General features: G+C 47.8%; 1 protein-coding gene across 1 annotated transcript; it reads right to left on the reverse strand.

The window, feature by feature from the left end:
- Window positions 1-6,760: 6,760 nt before the first annotated feature.
- On the reverse strand, window positions 6,761-14,015 carry Ucp3 (uncoupling protein 3). The gene is made up of 6 exons (XM_087211335.1): window positions 13,800-14,015; window positions 13,120-13,321; window positions 12,663-12,863; window positions 11,433-11,534; window positions 10,821-11,001; window positions 6,761-8,045 (listed from the first exon to the last, which is right to left on the reverse strand). The coding sequence occupies exons 1-6, from the start codon at window positions 13,923-13,925 to the stop codon at window positions 7,931-7,933; spliced, it is 927 nt and encodes a 308-aa protein (XP_087067461.1). The 5' UTR covers window positions 13,926-14,015; the 3' UTR covers window positions 6,761-7,930.
- Between the last annotated feature and the right edge of the window lie 1,980 nt (window positions 14,016-15,995).

Consider the following 15,995-nt stretch of genomic DNA (forward strand, 5'->3'; position numbering starts at 1 on the left):
AGGAGCGGAGTCTTCGCCTTCTAACAGCGACCCTGGGGCAGGGTGGGTGGAGGTGCCCGCCATCCCTGCGCTTGCAAACCTCCGCCTGCCCGGCCAGGCGGGGCGGGACGGGGCTGGAGACCGTCCGGGCCGCGGCCGCAGGTGGCTGGGCGACCGTTTACCGCGGTTGGCCGCGGCGGGAGTTCTGCTTTCTCCCGCCGCACCAGTCTTCCCCTTGGGGACCTGGGGGCTAAAGCCTGGGACTTCCGATCTCCCGGCACAGACAGCTGACTGGCCAGCACCTGCAGAGTGAGAAAGTAGAGCAGAGTCCCAGCCAGCTGCGAGCCCCGCCCTGGGGTGAGAAAGTCCAGGAAGAACACCTCGGCTGGCAACTGTTTTTAGGGGATGACAAACAGCCAATGTGTGGGGCTTGGGGCCTGGACAAACATGCATTTGGGAAGAAGGAACTACGTGTCCATTTCTCATTGTATTACAGGCGGCTAAATTAGATAGAAATTAATATACGGCCAGAAGGATACCGGGCTTTCAGGAAGTGCGGGATGTGGAACACCATGTTTAGAGTTTTTAAGCTTCTCAGAAAGTTGGGGGAGCCTGTGGGAGGCCTGACTTTTAACACTTTGGAATGCTTTGCTTGGCAGAAAGCAGAGAAACAGTGACAGGACATCAGAGTTTACATATTTCTTCATGAAATCATATTCTAAGAAAAAAGGCCTTTATAATCTTTTTGTTTTTTGAGGCAGGGTCTCTCTAGGTAGTCCAGGCTAGCCTCGAACTCGTGGTGATCTTCCTGCCTCAGCCTCCCAAGTGCTGGTTTTACAGGTATGCACCACCACACGGCTTTCTTCAGGACTTGGCTTTCTTCAGGACTTTGCTTCTGCAGTCTTTCTCCCTGTTCTTCAATTTTTCAGTTCTTTTACACTGTGTGTCTGCGTGTGTAAATTGAAAGGAACTTTACTTCTACAATGGCTATACAGTATTTTCTCCCTCATTTCTCTGCCAAGTTTTCCAAACAATTGGCTGTCCTCTGACTTCTCAGCCTCTGGAACATCTCTTTTGTATTTGGTGAATGAACAAATGAATGATCTCGCTTTTGTCTCTTCAATCACTTCACTACAGCCACACACGCCTTCTGGCTGTGCAACTTCACTGTGGGTTTCTAGTCTTTGAACATGCCAGTGCAGTCCTACTTTGGGACCTCTGGATGGCTTGTGCCTGGAACACTTCCTCAGATCTTTTCCTGGCTCTCATCACACACACACATACCCACACAACTTCGAGATTACTATTGGTCTCTTTTTCAAGTTAAGTGTACTTTTAAAGTAAACTTTTTTATTGGAGTATAATATATATGTAAAACTGCACAAGTTATAAATGTATAGCATGATAAACTTTTATAAAGCAAACATCCCTTTATAACAAGTAGATGCATCAAGAAACATTAACATCCTGGAAAAGATCCTCCATGTTCCTTCTCAGTCACTATGCTCCAGTCAAAAGTCGAAGGTCTGGAGCTCACTGTAGAGTCCTGTGCTAGTGGTCTGCACTGGAAGATGGAAGAGTGTGCTGCAAGGCTGAAGAGTCTGTGCTGGAAGCCAGGAGACACATGGCCATGACAAGGTGAAGCCTGAAGGTCCTCCAAAGAAACAAGCCAGAAGCCAGCCTTCCTTCATTTCTCCTCTTTTTATTCCTTTCAAGCTACAAGCCTATTTGTTGGTGCCTCTCACACACAGTGGGTCTTCCATCTTCAGTATGTCCGTTCAGTCGCAGCACTAAGATAAGCCCATCAGGGTGTTTCTTACTCAAATTGACACAACAGTTGACTATCATAGTTGTATAAATTGTCTTCTTTAGTTCTCATTTTTATTCAAAAATAGGCAAAAGCTTTAAATAGACATTTCTCCACTGAAGATATACAAATAGCAAGTACGTGAAAAAGATAATCAATGTTACTGTTGTAGTTTGGATCTGGAGTGTTCCCTGAAGTTTCATGTATTAAAGGCTTGGTCATCAACTGTGGCATTGGAGGGGTTGGAAACTTCAGGAGGTGGAGCCTAGTGGAAGGAATTAGCTCAATGGGAGCATGTTCTTGAAGGGCATTTTGGGACTCTGGCTCTCTCTTAATGTATCCAAATGACCGTGGACTGAAATCTCTAAAATCACAAACACCTTTGCAAACAATTTGACTCACAAGAATGTTTGGCAACATTTTGTTTTTGTTTGCAAACTCTACATTGGGTGACAAACACAACCATGGCCATCTTTCCCATACAAACACAAGCATGGCCATCCTTTCCAAAATCATAGAACAAATTAAGTTCATGAACGGAGGTTCCACTGAATTTTTCCCCTTTATAAGTTGATGTATTTCCAGTATTTCATCACAGTGATGGAAAGCTAACACATAATCATTAAGGAAATGCAAATCAAAACCCCAATGAAATTCCATCCCAAGCTACTATCACAAAACCCTAGAAAATGATGAATGTTGGCTAGGATACGGAGAAATTAGAATTTTTGGGGAATGTAAAATGGCGTAGCTGTTACGGAAAACAGTGTGGTGATTCCTCAAAAAATTAAAAATGACCACATGATCGAACAATTCTACCTCAGGTATATGTGGGACTGCATAACCTTTGCCCCTTTTTCTCAGCCCCTGAATTATTTTTATTACCACAGAACTGTACATTTAAAAAATGAATGAGTGGGGCCGGGGATTTAGCTCAGTGGTTCCAGCGCCTGCCTCACAAGCGCCAGGTTCTGAGTTCAATCCCTGGTACCAAAAAAAAAAAAATGAACGAGTGGATTTTATCTTATGTGTACTTTACTACAGTTCAAAAAGTTAATTCAAAAATCCATTCACTCATTAATTTTTCAGCTTTCCAGGGACTTTGCTAGAGGCTGGGGGTATAATTGTAAACCTAACCCTGTGTATGTATGGGTGTGAGGGACTTAGGGCGAGTGGGGCAGTCAGGTAAGTGGTGAATCAGAAACGGTGTAGTTACAGTGGTGGAGCATAGCAGAGGAGTTAGTTCTCCATGTAGGTCAACACAGAATATATCTAAGAAATAACAGAAGTGGACAAAACAATAAATGCTACAACTTCTGTGCCTGGATTCCCCACCGGAGAGCTATCTCCCGGAGAGAGCTGCTCAACCACTGAATCTCAGGAAGTGGTGAGTCTGCTGTGGGCCCAGTGGGTTGGTTCAGAGGCCAGAAAATGATATGTTGGGAGTGTTACTGGGGATATTTATATGTTATTTTAAACATGTGGATCATCTTTTCTCAGTACTTCCAAACAGAATCTTGCCAAGTGTAGGGAGCAGGGGAAGGGGACGTTACCAGAACCTCTGCAGTAAGTCCTAGTCTCCTGGGAGCCATGGCAGCACACGGCGAATTACAGGAAAGGTAGACAAATGAGACTGAGAAGAAGCTGAGCTTTAGGTCTGATCAGTGCTGCTCTGGGCAGCAAAGACAAAAGACCCCTAGCTTGCAGCACCTTTTATTCAGTACATGGGGAAACAAATGTAACAAGTGAAATATAGAGTTCAGTACTTCACATTGGGATAAACAAGGTGTAACAAAAGGCTGGGGGGCAGTGGAAATCTAAGAACAATGAGGAACTATGTAGATGAAGATTTGGTTCCTCCCTGGAGTCTCCCACAGGTGTGGTCTTGTCCTGGAGCATTACAGCATGGGGGCGGGGCGGAATCACTGAGGTCTCAGTTGTGACCGGAGGCCAAAATGCAATTATGTCTGGAATGTCCTAGCTGGGCTGTGGGCAGGAGAACTAGGCCTACTCAAATGATTTTTCCCTAGAATTATGTAGCATTGCTCCCAACAGCCAAGGACAATGATTTTATTACTCTCTGTTTTTGTTTTCGTGGTAGCAGGGACTGAATTTAGAACCTTGTGTTTGCAAGGCAGGCGTGGTACCACTGAGCTAAATCCCCGACCTGATTTTATTACTACTCCATTCCCTCAATTCCCACTTGGTTTCAACAATTGCCTCATTTTCCTAGGCTCAGAGTCCACTCTGCTAATTCATTGTCTACATAGAAGCCAGTCACTTCCTTCACTTCAGAAGCTCCACATTACTCCAGAATACTTCAGATTCATTAGTGTGGTCTGTTAGCTTGGGCTGCCATTTCAAATGTCAGACTGGGTAGCTTAAACCAGATTTTATTCCTTATGCTTTTGGAAGCTAAGAAGCCGAAGGTCAAGGTTCCTGCAGTTTGGTTTTTGGTGGGGGCTGTTGTCACAGCGTCCAGAAGGCTGCCTTCTTGTGTGTTCTCAGTGAGGAGAGAGGGATCCCTGGTTCTCTCTTTCTCTTCCTAAAAGGACACTAATCCCATTATGACTCATTGAAACCTAATTATCTACCAAATGTTTCAACTCCAAATTCACATTTGAGGTTAGGGCTTTAACATATAAATTTTGAGCAGGGTGTGGGGGACAAGCATTCAGTGTATAACATGTGACTTCAACTTTCCATCTCCATCTTTCTCACTACTCCCCCATAGATCTGCAACCCAGCCATACTGATAACTGGCAATCCCTTGAGTACACCTTGCTTTTGTCTTGTTTCTGGATTAGTGCACAAGCTAGGGTATCAGAGAACAAATTCTTAGTTCTTGGAATCACAGAACTAAAGAGCCTCAGGTCATGTGGCTCAACTTCTGCCTTTAAGAAATAGGGAAAGGATTCTAGTATTTTGCCCAGGTAACCTCAGAAGACCTCCCATCAATCTTGTTTTCCCTTCTCCAAAAGGATATACTCAGAGGCCACTAGGTTCCCAATACCAATCAAAACACCTTATGGGGCTGGGGATTTAGCTCAGTGGTTCCACCACCTGCCTAGCAAGTGCAAGGTCCTGAGTTCAATCCCTGGTACCGGGAAAAAAAACACCCACCTTAAAAGCCCTTCCCTCTCTCTGCTATCATTTGAATAGCATTCTCTGGGTAAATGATGTTTTAATATTGCTATATAGAAATTCATAGAAAACAAATCCTGGCTTACAAACCAAGACCAGGAGTTTAACAGTGATTTGCAGTCATAGTCAAGTAAAAAGAACGAGAAAAAAATTCTTTTTGAGACAGGGTCTCGCTATGTAGTTTAGGCAGGCCTTGAACTCACTTTGTAGTCCAGGCTGGCCTCAAATTCATGGCAATCCTCCTGCCTCAACCTCCCAAGTACAGGGATTACAGGCATGAGCCACCACACCTGGCTAAGAGAAAATGTTGAATACCAGGTTTTATTTGAAGGACAAGCCTTTTTTTTTTTTTTTTTTTGGTGATACTGGGAATTGAACCCAGGGCTTTCACATTGAGCTACATCCCCAGATCTTTAAAAAAAATTTTTGACTGGGAATAGAACTCAGGACCTTGACAGGCAGGTGTGATGCCACTAATCTAAATCCCTAGCCTGTGGGACTGCATAACCTTTGTTCCTTTTTCTCCAGCCCCATTGTGATTAAAATGTGAGTTAATGGGTGGAGATGCTTGTTAGTTTAGGGATGCTAGATAGGGATCTGTAACAGACCTAGAGTCCCAGAGTAAACTACTCAACTCTTTGTTTACCCGCAACTGATATTCCAGGCACCACAATTGTTAGAACAAGCTGCAGATGTCTGCTGACCATCAATATGTGACAGTCGACCACTAACCTTTGTCCCCTTTTCTTTACTTCTATATGTTAACTTCCCCCTCAACCCCCTATAAAAACAGCCTCGGATTCTGAGCCAGTTGCCTCTTTAAGCTATTTTGCTTTGGGAGTGCCGTCTGGCCAGACTAGTAAAGGTCTGTTTTCCAACTTGTCCGGTGTGTTCCTTCCCGGGTGTTCTTTGCTGTAGTCAGCTCCTTGGAGCATTTGGTAAGGCCCTTGGTCTTACATAGCCCTAAATTTCTAAATTTTAAGATAGGGTCCCACTAAGTCACTAAGTTGTCCAGTGTGGATTTAAAATTGTGATCTTCCTGCCTCAGCCTCCCAGAGTGCTGGGATAATAGGTGTTCACCACCACATCTGGCTTGCTTTTTGAACTATTCAGTTTGTAAAGTTTTTTTTTTTTTTTTGGTACCAGAGATCGAACTCAGGTCCTTGCCCCCAGTTTGTAAATAAAGTAAATGATCTCAAATTTCAATTTAAAGTTAGGGAAGTGCTGAGGAAGGATGCTTATTCACTTTTTCCCTGGGTGTGGAGGAGTCAGGGCTGGTAAGGAGGAAATGCCATTGCAGAGTCCCTCCTGTATTCCTAGGTGATATGGATCAACCCTCATGGCATGCTAGTGAGGTAGGGCTTGTCATTCCCACTTTTCTGGGAGGGCTCTGAGGGCCAAGGAGTCCCTTAGGTTATTAATAGGGTAGAATGGGGGAAGGTTTGGACTCAGTTCTTTTTTTTTTTTTTTTGGTATCAGGGCTTGAACTCGGGACTTTGCGCTTTCGAGGCAGGCGGCTGAACCACTGAGCTAAATCCCTGGCCCTCTCAGTTCTTATTATCAAGCTGCTAAGAAGCAGGAAAAGGTACTGGCATTGTGGGTCTTCGTTCTCAATCTGAAAAATGTGCAGTCTTTTTATTTTTTTGGTACCAGGGATCGAACTCAGGACTTTGTGCTTGCAAGGCAGGTGGGGTGCCACTGAGCTAAATCCCCGGCCCATAATGTGTAGTCTTAAGCTTTAAAATAACCAGTTGGTTCAACCCTGTCTTTTGTAGAGGGAGCAGCCAAAGACCTAGCAATAGAGCAGCTTGACTGCAGCCAGGGGACAGTAAAGAGAGCAGAAGGAAGTGTAGGCTTAGGGGAACAGAACCGGCCCAACCCTGACGGATAGGAACCCTGTAGGGAGTAGAGAAAATTCTGTCCACAAAAGAGAAGGCAGAAAAGAGGCTGTTTTTATTCCCACACTTAAGGAAGGAATTCCTTTATTAATTCATAATAATTTCCCAAAGATTTTGAATCCTGCTGTTCATGCTCTCATCAGGCAGTGCCTCTTTTGCCCCAAGCCCCACCCTTGGAGGTGCCTCCCAGTGCAGGCAGGGAGCAGCACCTCGTCCACTGTCACTGTCACCACAGCGCAGGCTTGTCTGATCTTACCACCAGGCAGCTGCACCTTTCAACAACCTCCTTCCTCCCTGGCAGGACGTTCTTCTCTGTCCTGACAAAATCCTTTCATACTTTCATTTGTTGAGAGTTTTTGCTTTCATGAAGTGGTTTCATGCTCAGCTTCTCACTTGATCCTCCTGACACCCTGCTGAAACAGGCAGGGAAGGGATCTGTGCCCATTTTTCAGGACAGGGGACTAAGGCCACCTTTTGATCCTCCAGTGCCCTTGGGGGGCATTTGCAGGCCTCAGCCTGGAATGGCCCAGCAGGGCTCCTTTGACACAGGTTCCAGATTTTCTCTTTTGTTCTTTATATTTCCTAGAATCCCAGTGGATTCTACTTGGTTGACTCCTTACTAACAGGTAGCCGATCCCTATGTGGCCGACAGGAAGGCTGCAGTCCCAGCTCTGTGCTGTGTCTGTGATGTCCCTCCCAGCTCCTTAGTTTCCAGCCGTACTGTGGGCCACTCTGTCCCATGAAGCAGCCTTTCCTGTGGCTAACTGATTGTCTCATCCGATTTTCAGGGAAGATGACCTTGAAAACTTTCTTTTCATTCAAATAGATCCATTTTGGGTTATTTTCTCTTGCCTAAATTTAGGCATCCAACTCAATGGATTTCACAAATTAATATAATTTATTTTCCATCATGTCAGTGCAAAACAAAGTGTTCTTAAGACGAAGCACTGCAGACTAGTATTTTCCTCTTGTAGCTTTATTTCTTGAGTCAGTAATAAGCACACATTTCCGTAAACATGTGTCGGAGTGGGTGTGGATCGACTGGTTATCCAGTCTTACTGGCCTCTTACAAGGTAAGTACCGAGTGGCCTTCTCGTCTTCTTCAAAATGGAGATTCCCGCAACATCTGGACTTTCATCAAGGCTCGCTGCAGCTGCTCATAGGTTATGAACATCATTACATTCCAGGCTCCCAGACGCAGAAAGGAGGGGGTAAAACTGATGAAATAAAACCAACCATAATTTCAGGAGGGGCGGGCTACCAAATAGATCCTTGGGCTCTCCCCCACATGTTTTGGTGCTAAACGACCAGACCATTCCTTGTGAGCATTTTTTCTTTCTTTTTTTTGGTTTTCTTTTTTTGGTACCGGGGATCGAACTCGGGACCTTGCGCTTTCGAGGCAGGCGCTGGAACCACTGAGCTAAATCCCTGGCCTTTTTTTTGGTTTTTTGAGACAGGGTCTCATTATGTAGTTCAGGCTGGGATTAAACTCACTATGTAGTCTAGAAGTCTGGCCTTGAACGTGTAGTGATCCTCCTGCCTCAGCACCCTGAGTGCTGGGATTACAGGCATGCAGCACCACTCCCAGTTTATCGAGAGCATTTTCTGAGATCCATTCAGTCTTTGCCTTCTCTGCCGAAGGGATTTAGGCAGAAGTTGGAGGCAGGAAAGGAAAGAACACTAACACTTTGAGGCAGGTTACTGTGTCTGGCAGTTCATTCTCACAATTCTTTACAACTACGCTTGTTGTCGTATTTCTTTTTTAGAAACTGAGACCCAGGGAGACTAAGGAGCTAAACCAAAAGCACAGAGCTAGAAAATCACAGCCATGACTTTTAAATGCAAGGTGTGACCTGACTCTGCCCTGCTGTTGGAGTCTCTGGCTCATTTACATCTTAATTGACTGCATCTGAGGAGGCCCCTGCTGGGACAGGGAGAGCAGAGAAGTGGGAGCTTCCCCATGGAACCATGTGTAGCCTGGCCCCACAGAGCCCACCTGCGCTGTGATTGCACAGTGGAGAGACAGGCCCCCCCACCTCCCGCCCCCAGCTGCACTTCCAAGACTCAGGGAGCTGCCTGTCACCTGGCCGCTGCCCTCCTCTCAGCCTGTCTCTGATAGTTCCCTCCTGGGCCCTTTTGCTCCTGCCACTCAGTTACCATTTCCTGATGATGTCAGGACCTCTTACTCTGTGCCTTTGCCCATGTTGCTCCCTCTGCTTGGACTGTCCCCTACTTGCTTCCTTGCCTGACTGGTTTGCTCTTCTCTTGTAGGGCTCAGCTCGGGCGCCTCAACCACTTAGTATGGCCTTTTCTGAACCTTGGCTGGGACTACAGCATTGTGGCAATTCATATGAACTCTGGAGTGAGAACTGGGTTCAAATCCTAGCTTCATCAGTTTCTAGCTCTACAACTTTGGACGATTGACTTAATCCTTTTGAGCTTTGGTTTCCTCATCTTTAAAATGAAGAAAATAACAGTATCTACTTTGTAGGATTGTCATTCAGATTAAACAAGTCAATGTTTAGCACACAGCATAGGCACACAGCACACAGCATAGGCCCCAAATTAGTCAGCACTCAGTGTGTCTCACCTACTTGTCTGCTGCTCTTTGAGGGAGGCATAGCACCTCTACCCACAAGGTAGATGTTTAGTAAATGTTTGACAAGTGAAAGCGTAAACAAGCGGTTACTATAGCTGAAGTCGATAACAACAGAGGCACTTAGCAGAAAAGTCTGTCAACTGAAAGACAGTTTTATTATGTCATCTCCAAATTTGAGAACCTCTAGTGGCTCTTGTTTGCTTGTTGGATTCAGTCTAACATTGGGTACCAGAAAACTATCTGTCAAAGGCATCAGTGGTGGGAGGTGAGAGGGCTAAGCAGTTTTACCAGTGGGATAGACAGCTACACCTTTGGTGTGATGTCAGGTGGTTTGGGTTTGAGCCGTCACAGTGTAATTTTAACTTGTGATCTTAGACAAATTACTTTTCTGAGGTACCATCTCTTCCTCAGTCCATGTGGGGACCTACTGCCCAGGTCAGGAGTTGTTGAGATAACTTATGTGAGGTCCTTAGTACAAGGCCCAATGCATAGAGACTCAGCCAGCAGGGGGAAGGCCAGTATCGCATGTTACTGAGTGCTTGCTTGGTGCTAAGGATTCCACGAGATGAAAGACAGATGAGCCACCAGTCCTTGGCTCTAAGGACCTTGTACTCTAGCATGTCGACAAATTTAAGCTTACAAATATTGTAATATAAGGCAGGAAGTGATAAATGCCATAAAAATGGAATCAAGTGGTACTGCCCACGTTGACAGGGAGAGAGAAAACTTACATATGTATGTTAGGGAGAAGGTGGCATTAGAATAGTCTGGCAGAGCCGAGCGTGGTGGCATGTGGCTGTAATCCCAGCACCTGGGAGGCTGAGGCAGAGGGATTGCTGTGAGTTCGAGGCCAGCTTGGGCTACACAGTGAGTTCAACACCAGCCTGAACTACATAGTGAGACTCTGTTTCAAAAAAAAGGAATAGTCTGGGAGGATGACTAAGATTCAGAGAATACAGGTGGTGAGGACAAGCATTCCAGGCAGAGGGAACAGCAAATGCAAAGGCATGAAAAACATGAGTGTTGGCATAGTGAGTATGGCACTTCTGCTGCCATGAATGTGGCAATCAATAGTCATGGTAGTAGGTTCTGGAAGTCTCAGGACTACTAACCACCTTTCTCTCCTCCCTTGCCCAAAATGTTTAGGGTTAGACCTATCCTTTTACCTATCCTTAGGCTCCTATTTCTCAGTAAGGATCCCCTAACTATCCTAATCAAGTTTTGCCCACTTTTAAAAAAACTTTTATTGTTCTTTATACTTATTTGTGACCTTTGCAGCTGTTCACCATTTGTACTGTTCACCACTGCATCCCCAGATGGATCAGTGATAGGTACTCAAGATAAAAAAGAAGCCCAAGTTTTCAGGGATGGAAGGTGGGAGGGGGAAGTTCACCCGTTGTAGAAGGCTGTGGGGCCCTCCTGGGCCACCATCTTCAGCATGCAGTGCAGGGGGCTGTGGTATTGGCCTGGGGGTGAGTTCATATACCGAGTCTTCACTACATCCACAGGGGAGGCCACCACTGTGGCACAGAAACCGGCTCCAAAGGCAGAGACAAAGTGGCAGGGAAAGTTGTCTGTAGAGAAAAGGGGAGCAGATATCAGGGAGTGAGTAACTCATGGTCTGTTCCATGTGCATTCACTCTCTTTTTCCATCTCAACCTTGAACTCCTTGAGCATAAGGTGGAATTATCCATCTCTCTCATGGCGCCCAGGGCTGAGCAAACTAGAACTGACAAACTAGAACTGAACATCCCAGAGTCAAAAGGCCACACAGCCCAGCAGCCTCATTTAGGAAAGTGACGTCAGAGGTGAGAGACCCCCACTTAATGACACATAGTAAGAAGTGATGCCAATCTTGGAACCCAAGGCTGTGGTCTCCAGCCCAGGCCTTTCCTACTCATCACAGTTCTGTACTGGGCTCTGGTCCTCTCCCAGCTCCTGCTAAAGCCCAGTTGCCCTTGGGTGGTGCCCTGACTGCCTGCCTCCCTGAAATCCAGGGCCTTACCTGTTAGCAGGTGGGAGTCTAGCAGCTTCTCCTTGATGATGTCATAGGTCACCATCTCAGCACAGTTGACAATGGCATTCCTTGTGATGTTGGGCAAAATTCCTGTTAGGAAGGTGGCAGGGGGTATTGAATGGGGAATGGGACAAGTGGCTGTCCCTGGTGCAAGGTCCTAAGGCCCAGTTTGGAGGGATCGTATTGCACTGCAGTGGTCTCAGCCAGGGGAGCCCACTCCAATTGAGAAGGTTGTGTGTTCACAAAGCAGAGCTAGGCAGTAAAGGGCCCTGTCACATCCTACTAAGGAATCTGGATTTTCTTTTGTCCTGGGCAATGGTGGTTGGGAGGAGACCAGGTACAGCCAGAAAAGGAAGTCATTTGTAGACGCTGGGCCCTTGGGACAGTGACAATTTATGGCACTGGCAGGGGCTGAAGAGAGTGGTTTCAGTGAGGAAGGGAAAGGCTGAGAGGTTCCCAGCATCAGAGTGCAGAGTCAGCACTGTGACCCAGGTGTGTTGCCCTTACACTTAACAAAGCCACTGTTTCTTCTGCAAGGATCTGGTCCACATGTGGGAGAGATTCCAACATTTGTCAAGGCGGCCACTGCATAGACACATAGCAGACACAAAAATCTGCTCCCGAGGAAACCCTCCCCTCATGGCATCTCATTGTGTGCCACTCCTCACAGCTGTGTCCCTCTGGTACCTGTTTTTGTTCTGTGATCGTGGGAGGCTCTGCCCTTCGTCTCCATACACCTAGAGCCTGCTCAGCCTTAAGGCCGGGTCAGCTGCCCCTTTCTCTTTGGAGCCAGAGTGCTCAATCCAACCTCTGGGTCTACACCTCTGGCAGGACACCTAGCACATCCCGCCTGTGGTATAGCAGCTGCTTGATGTGTCTTATCTCCTCTATTGCCTGAATGCACTCTGCGAGTGTAAAGTGTCATACTGATTTTTATCTCCCTCACAGCAGACTGCACATTGTACATGGTGAAGGGTTGGTGAATTGGATTGACTCTGCCGCCGTGCAGTGGGTGTGTGAGGGACTTGTTTGGGATATTCTTTTTTTTTTTTTGGTACCTGGGATCGAACTCAGATCCTTGTGCTTGCAGGGCAGGTGGCAGAACCACTGAGTTAGATCCCCGGCCCTATTTGGGACGTTCTTATGGCGTCACTGGAATGAACCACTCTGGGAGTTCCCTCCTTGCTCTGTGGCCTCCCTGAGGTCCCCTGAGCCGACCTTTCCACAGGCCCCTGACCCCTTCCTCCCTGGTGATGGTTCTGTAGGCATCCATCGTCCCGCTGTATTTCCTGTTGCTCCCTGGCCCCAGGCGAATGCTGGCCTGAAATCGGACCTTCACCACATCTGTGGGCTGGGCACAGGTTACCGCCATGGCCCCTGTCGTGCAGCCAGCCAGAATCCGGATGGCAATGCTGGCATCTGGGGAAAGCCAAGAGAGTATGCCAGAGTCCACGTTCACCTCTGCTGTTCTCTCAGCTGCCCTGCCATTGCCCACACTCTTCCCCCTCAGGAGGCCCTAGAGTGTCCCTGACACCACCAGCCTCCTCCTGGGTGTCATTACCAGCTCCCCACATCCCGGCTGTGCCTCTGAGTCTAGGCTGTTGTGTGGTCCTGACCCACAAGTAAGCTCTGCCCCCACTGCCCCCTTGGTGTCCGTGGGGTACCAGGCACTCACAGTCTGCTCCTGCAGGGGTGTAGAACTGCTTGACAGAGTCGTAGAGGCCAATGCGGATGGAGGCGAAGCTCATCTGGCGATGCAGCCCGGCCACAAGCCCATTGTAGGGGCTGCGGAGGCCCTCGGTGCGCACCATGGTCAGAAGGGTGCCCAGCACACCGCGGTACAGCACCCTCTGGGCTGCTGGGTTCTCTCCTTGGATCTGGGGGGCAATCACAATGGCTGAGGGGCTGGGTGGCTGCAGGAAGGGGCTGTGCACAGGGGCTCTGCTTGGGCTGGACCTGCCTGCCTGGGCCTTGAGAACAAGCATGACCATCACATCACTGTGGTGTTTGATCCTCTGAGCAAATCAAAGGTGCAGAATTGTTCCCCCATTTTATGAATGGTTAGTGGTTTTCCCACAGTCACACAGTTAATCCCTTACCTTTGTTTCACACTTTATGGTTTACAAAGCAGGGTTGGCAGTTAAGGGCCCTGTCACATCAAGGCATTTAGATTTTCTTTTGTCCTGGGCGATGGTGGTGGGGAGGAGGCAAGGAAGGGTCCTAAGCAGTGGAGTGAGTGGTCTCCCTGGGGCTCTGTGTGAGGAAGGGCACATTGGCAGATGGCCCGGGCAGGTGGAGAGAGTGGCCAGCCCCTCCTTTGATGTGAACAATGACCAAAGGCCAAAGGCCACCTACCTGCAAGCGGACCTTGGCTGTGTCTAGCGGAAATGTGAGGAGGTCAGCAAAACAGGCTGCGGAGCCTGCCCCCAGGAACTTCACAGCTGTTGTGGGAGGCACTTCTGAAGGCTTCAGTCCAACCATGGTCCCAGCAAGATCAGCCAGTCCCTCTGGGGCCCAGCAAGCTCCAAGGAGAGAGGCCACTTGGAGGCCCTGGGCGTCAGTGTGGGAAGGAGGCTGCAGAAGACAGGCCAGGGGAGGCAGATGGGCCTGTGCTGTCTGGCCCAGTCCCATGTCCAGGCGCCCACAGCACCGGAAGGGGCTAAGTAAAGCAAGCTGGCTGGCCATTCCATATACACGCTGCCTGAATTCGACCTATAGAAACAGGTCACTTTCTCCTTCCTCACATCTTGCAGTCGTCACCCTGTTCCCTTCTGACCAGGGGCAGGCAGGGCTGCTGGTGGTGTCTTCACTGTACGGATGAGGAAACTGAGGCTCAAGCAGGAACCAGGTCTGGTTCTGCTCCACACACACCCTGTCCTACCCAGTGCCCAGCTGTTTCCTGTGACAGGCTGTCTGTGAGCCTGGGCCCTTGAGGTGCCACATCAGTCAGATCTTCCTCTGACAATTGCCACAGTTTTCTTATGACTCAATGAAATTGTCATTCTTTTTTTTTTTGGTACTGGGGATCGACCTCCGGACTTGCACTTGCTAGATAGGCGACGGAACCACTGAGCTAAATCCCTGGGCCCCCGTCATTCATTTTTGATCAAGACTTTTTTTTTTTCCACATAAGGATGACTGAATAGACATTTTTTTTTTTTTTAGTACCAGGGATCAAACTCTGGACATTGTGCTTGTGAGGCAGGCAGTGGCACTACTGAGCTAAATCCCCGGCCCCTGAATAGGCTCTTGTTATACATAAATCAAATCAAATAAAACCAATAACTCCTCTCAGCTGTGTTTTTTTTTTCTATGACCAAAGCCATTTTCTCCTAACACTGCAAGATTCCTGGAGGACTGTTTTTCCTGAGGTGCCAGGAGGGAGACTGGTCCTGGATGCTCTGCTGCTGGCCCCCCAGCTGGTTCCGAGGGAGATGGGCTAGCTCAGCACCTCCCTCTTCTTGCCTCATACCACTAAGGTGGCCCTTCTCAGCTGAAGGGAATGAGTCTCTCAGACAAGGGAGGATTGGTCTTGGGTCAAGGGAATGTGCTGTCTTTTGTCCTGCTGGAACCTACACACACACACACACACACACACACACACACACACACACACGCACGCACACACACACACATGGTACCAGGTTAACTTGGGCATGAGAGGGTCTCAGTTTACCCTGGGAAACTGACGCCCCATCACAGACAGCCGCATGTTCTTACATCCTGGGCCTCTGTACATCAGCCATTGGTATTGATGTCATCATTTGGTGGCTCACACCCACTGGTTCCCCAACTCACACACACACCCTGGTGTGCTGAGGTCCTAAGCACGTCAGGGACCTCTCTCCTGGAACCAGGGTCAGTCCCATAAAATTGTGAAGCAAGAAGAAAATGTGCACACTTTGTCTCCAGGGCAGTAGAATTCTGGGTCTGTGGTCAGGAAACCTGGGCTCTCAACCTGTCTTCAAGGCTTACTAAGAGGTGATAGGATCTTAGGTACACATTTAACCTGTCTGGGGCAAATGGGAATCTATATTGCTAGTTCCTCAGTAGGCAGTTTGCTGCCAAAATATAGGCAGTAGGTCAAGTGATCTCTCAAGTCTTCTTTCAGGTCTGCTGTTTACAACACCGGTCCTATCTGTGTTATCTCCTCAACCCACACACCATTATACCCATTCAGTTATCCTAACCATGCTAAAGTGTAACTACTGAGTTTCTTGGTTTGTTTGTTTTGTGGTGCTAGGGATGGAACCCAGGGCCTAGTGTATACTAAGCAACCACTCTATTACTGAGTTAACCTCCAGCCCCGATGAACTATTCTTTGGCCACTATGCTAGGCACTAGCAAAGGAAAGATATGGAATGAATCGAGTATGGCTCTTGCCCTTAGGGAGCTCTCTTAGGAAACTGAATAGGTGTAAAATTACCCAAAGGGAGTGAAGGAGGTGGGTGGGAGAGGATAGGAGGTTCGAGGACTGAGGCCTGGACTCAGCAGCTACTGGATCCCAGTCTAGAAGCCGGAGCCATAGCACTGAGGAATGTAAATCCTGCC

Source organism: Heterocephalus glaber, unplaced genomic scaffold (genome assembly GCF_053883595.1).
Source record: "Heterocephalus glaber isolate CG9 unplaced genomic scaffold, H.glaber_assembly_v1.0 deba00001428, whole genome shotgun sequence".
Lineage (NCBI taxonomy): Eukaryota > Metazoa > Chordata > Mammalia > Rodentia > Bathyergidae > Heterocephalus > Heterocephalus glaber.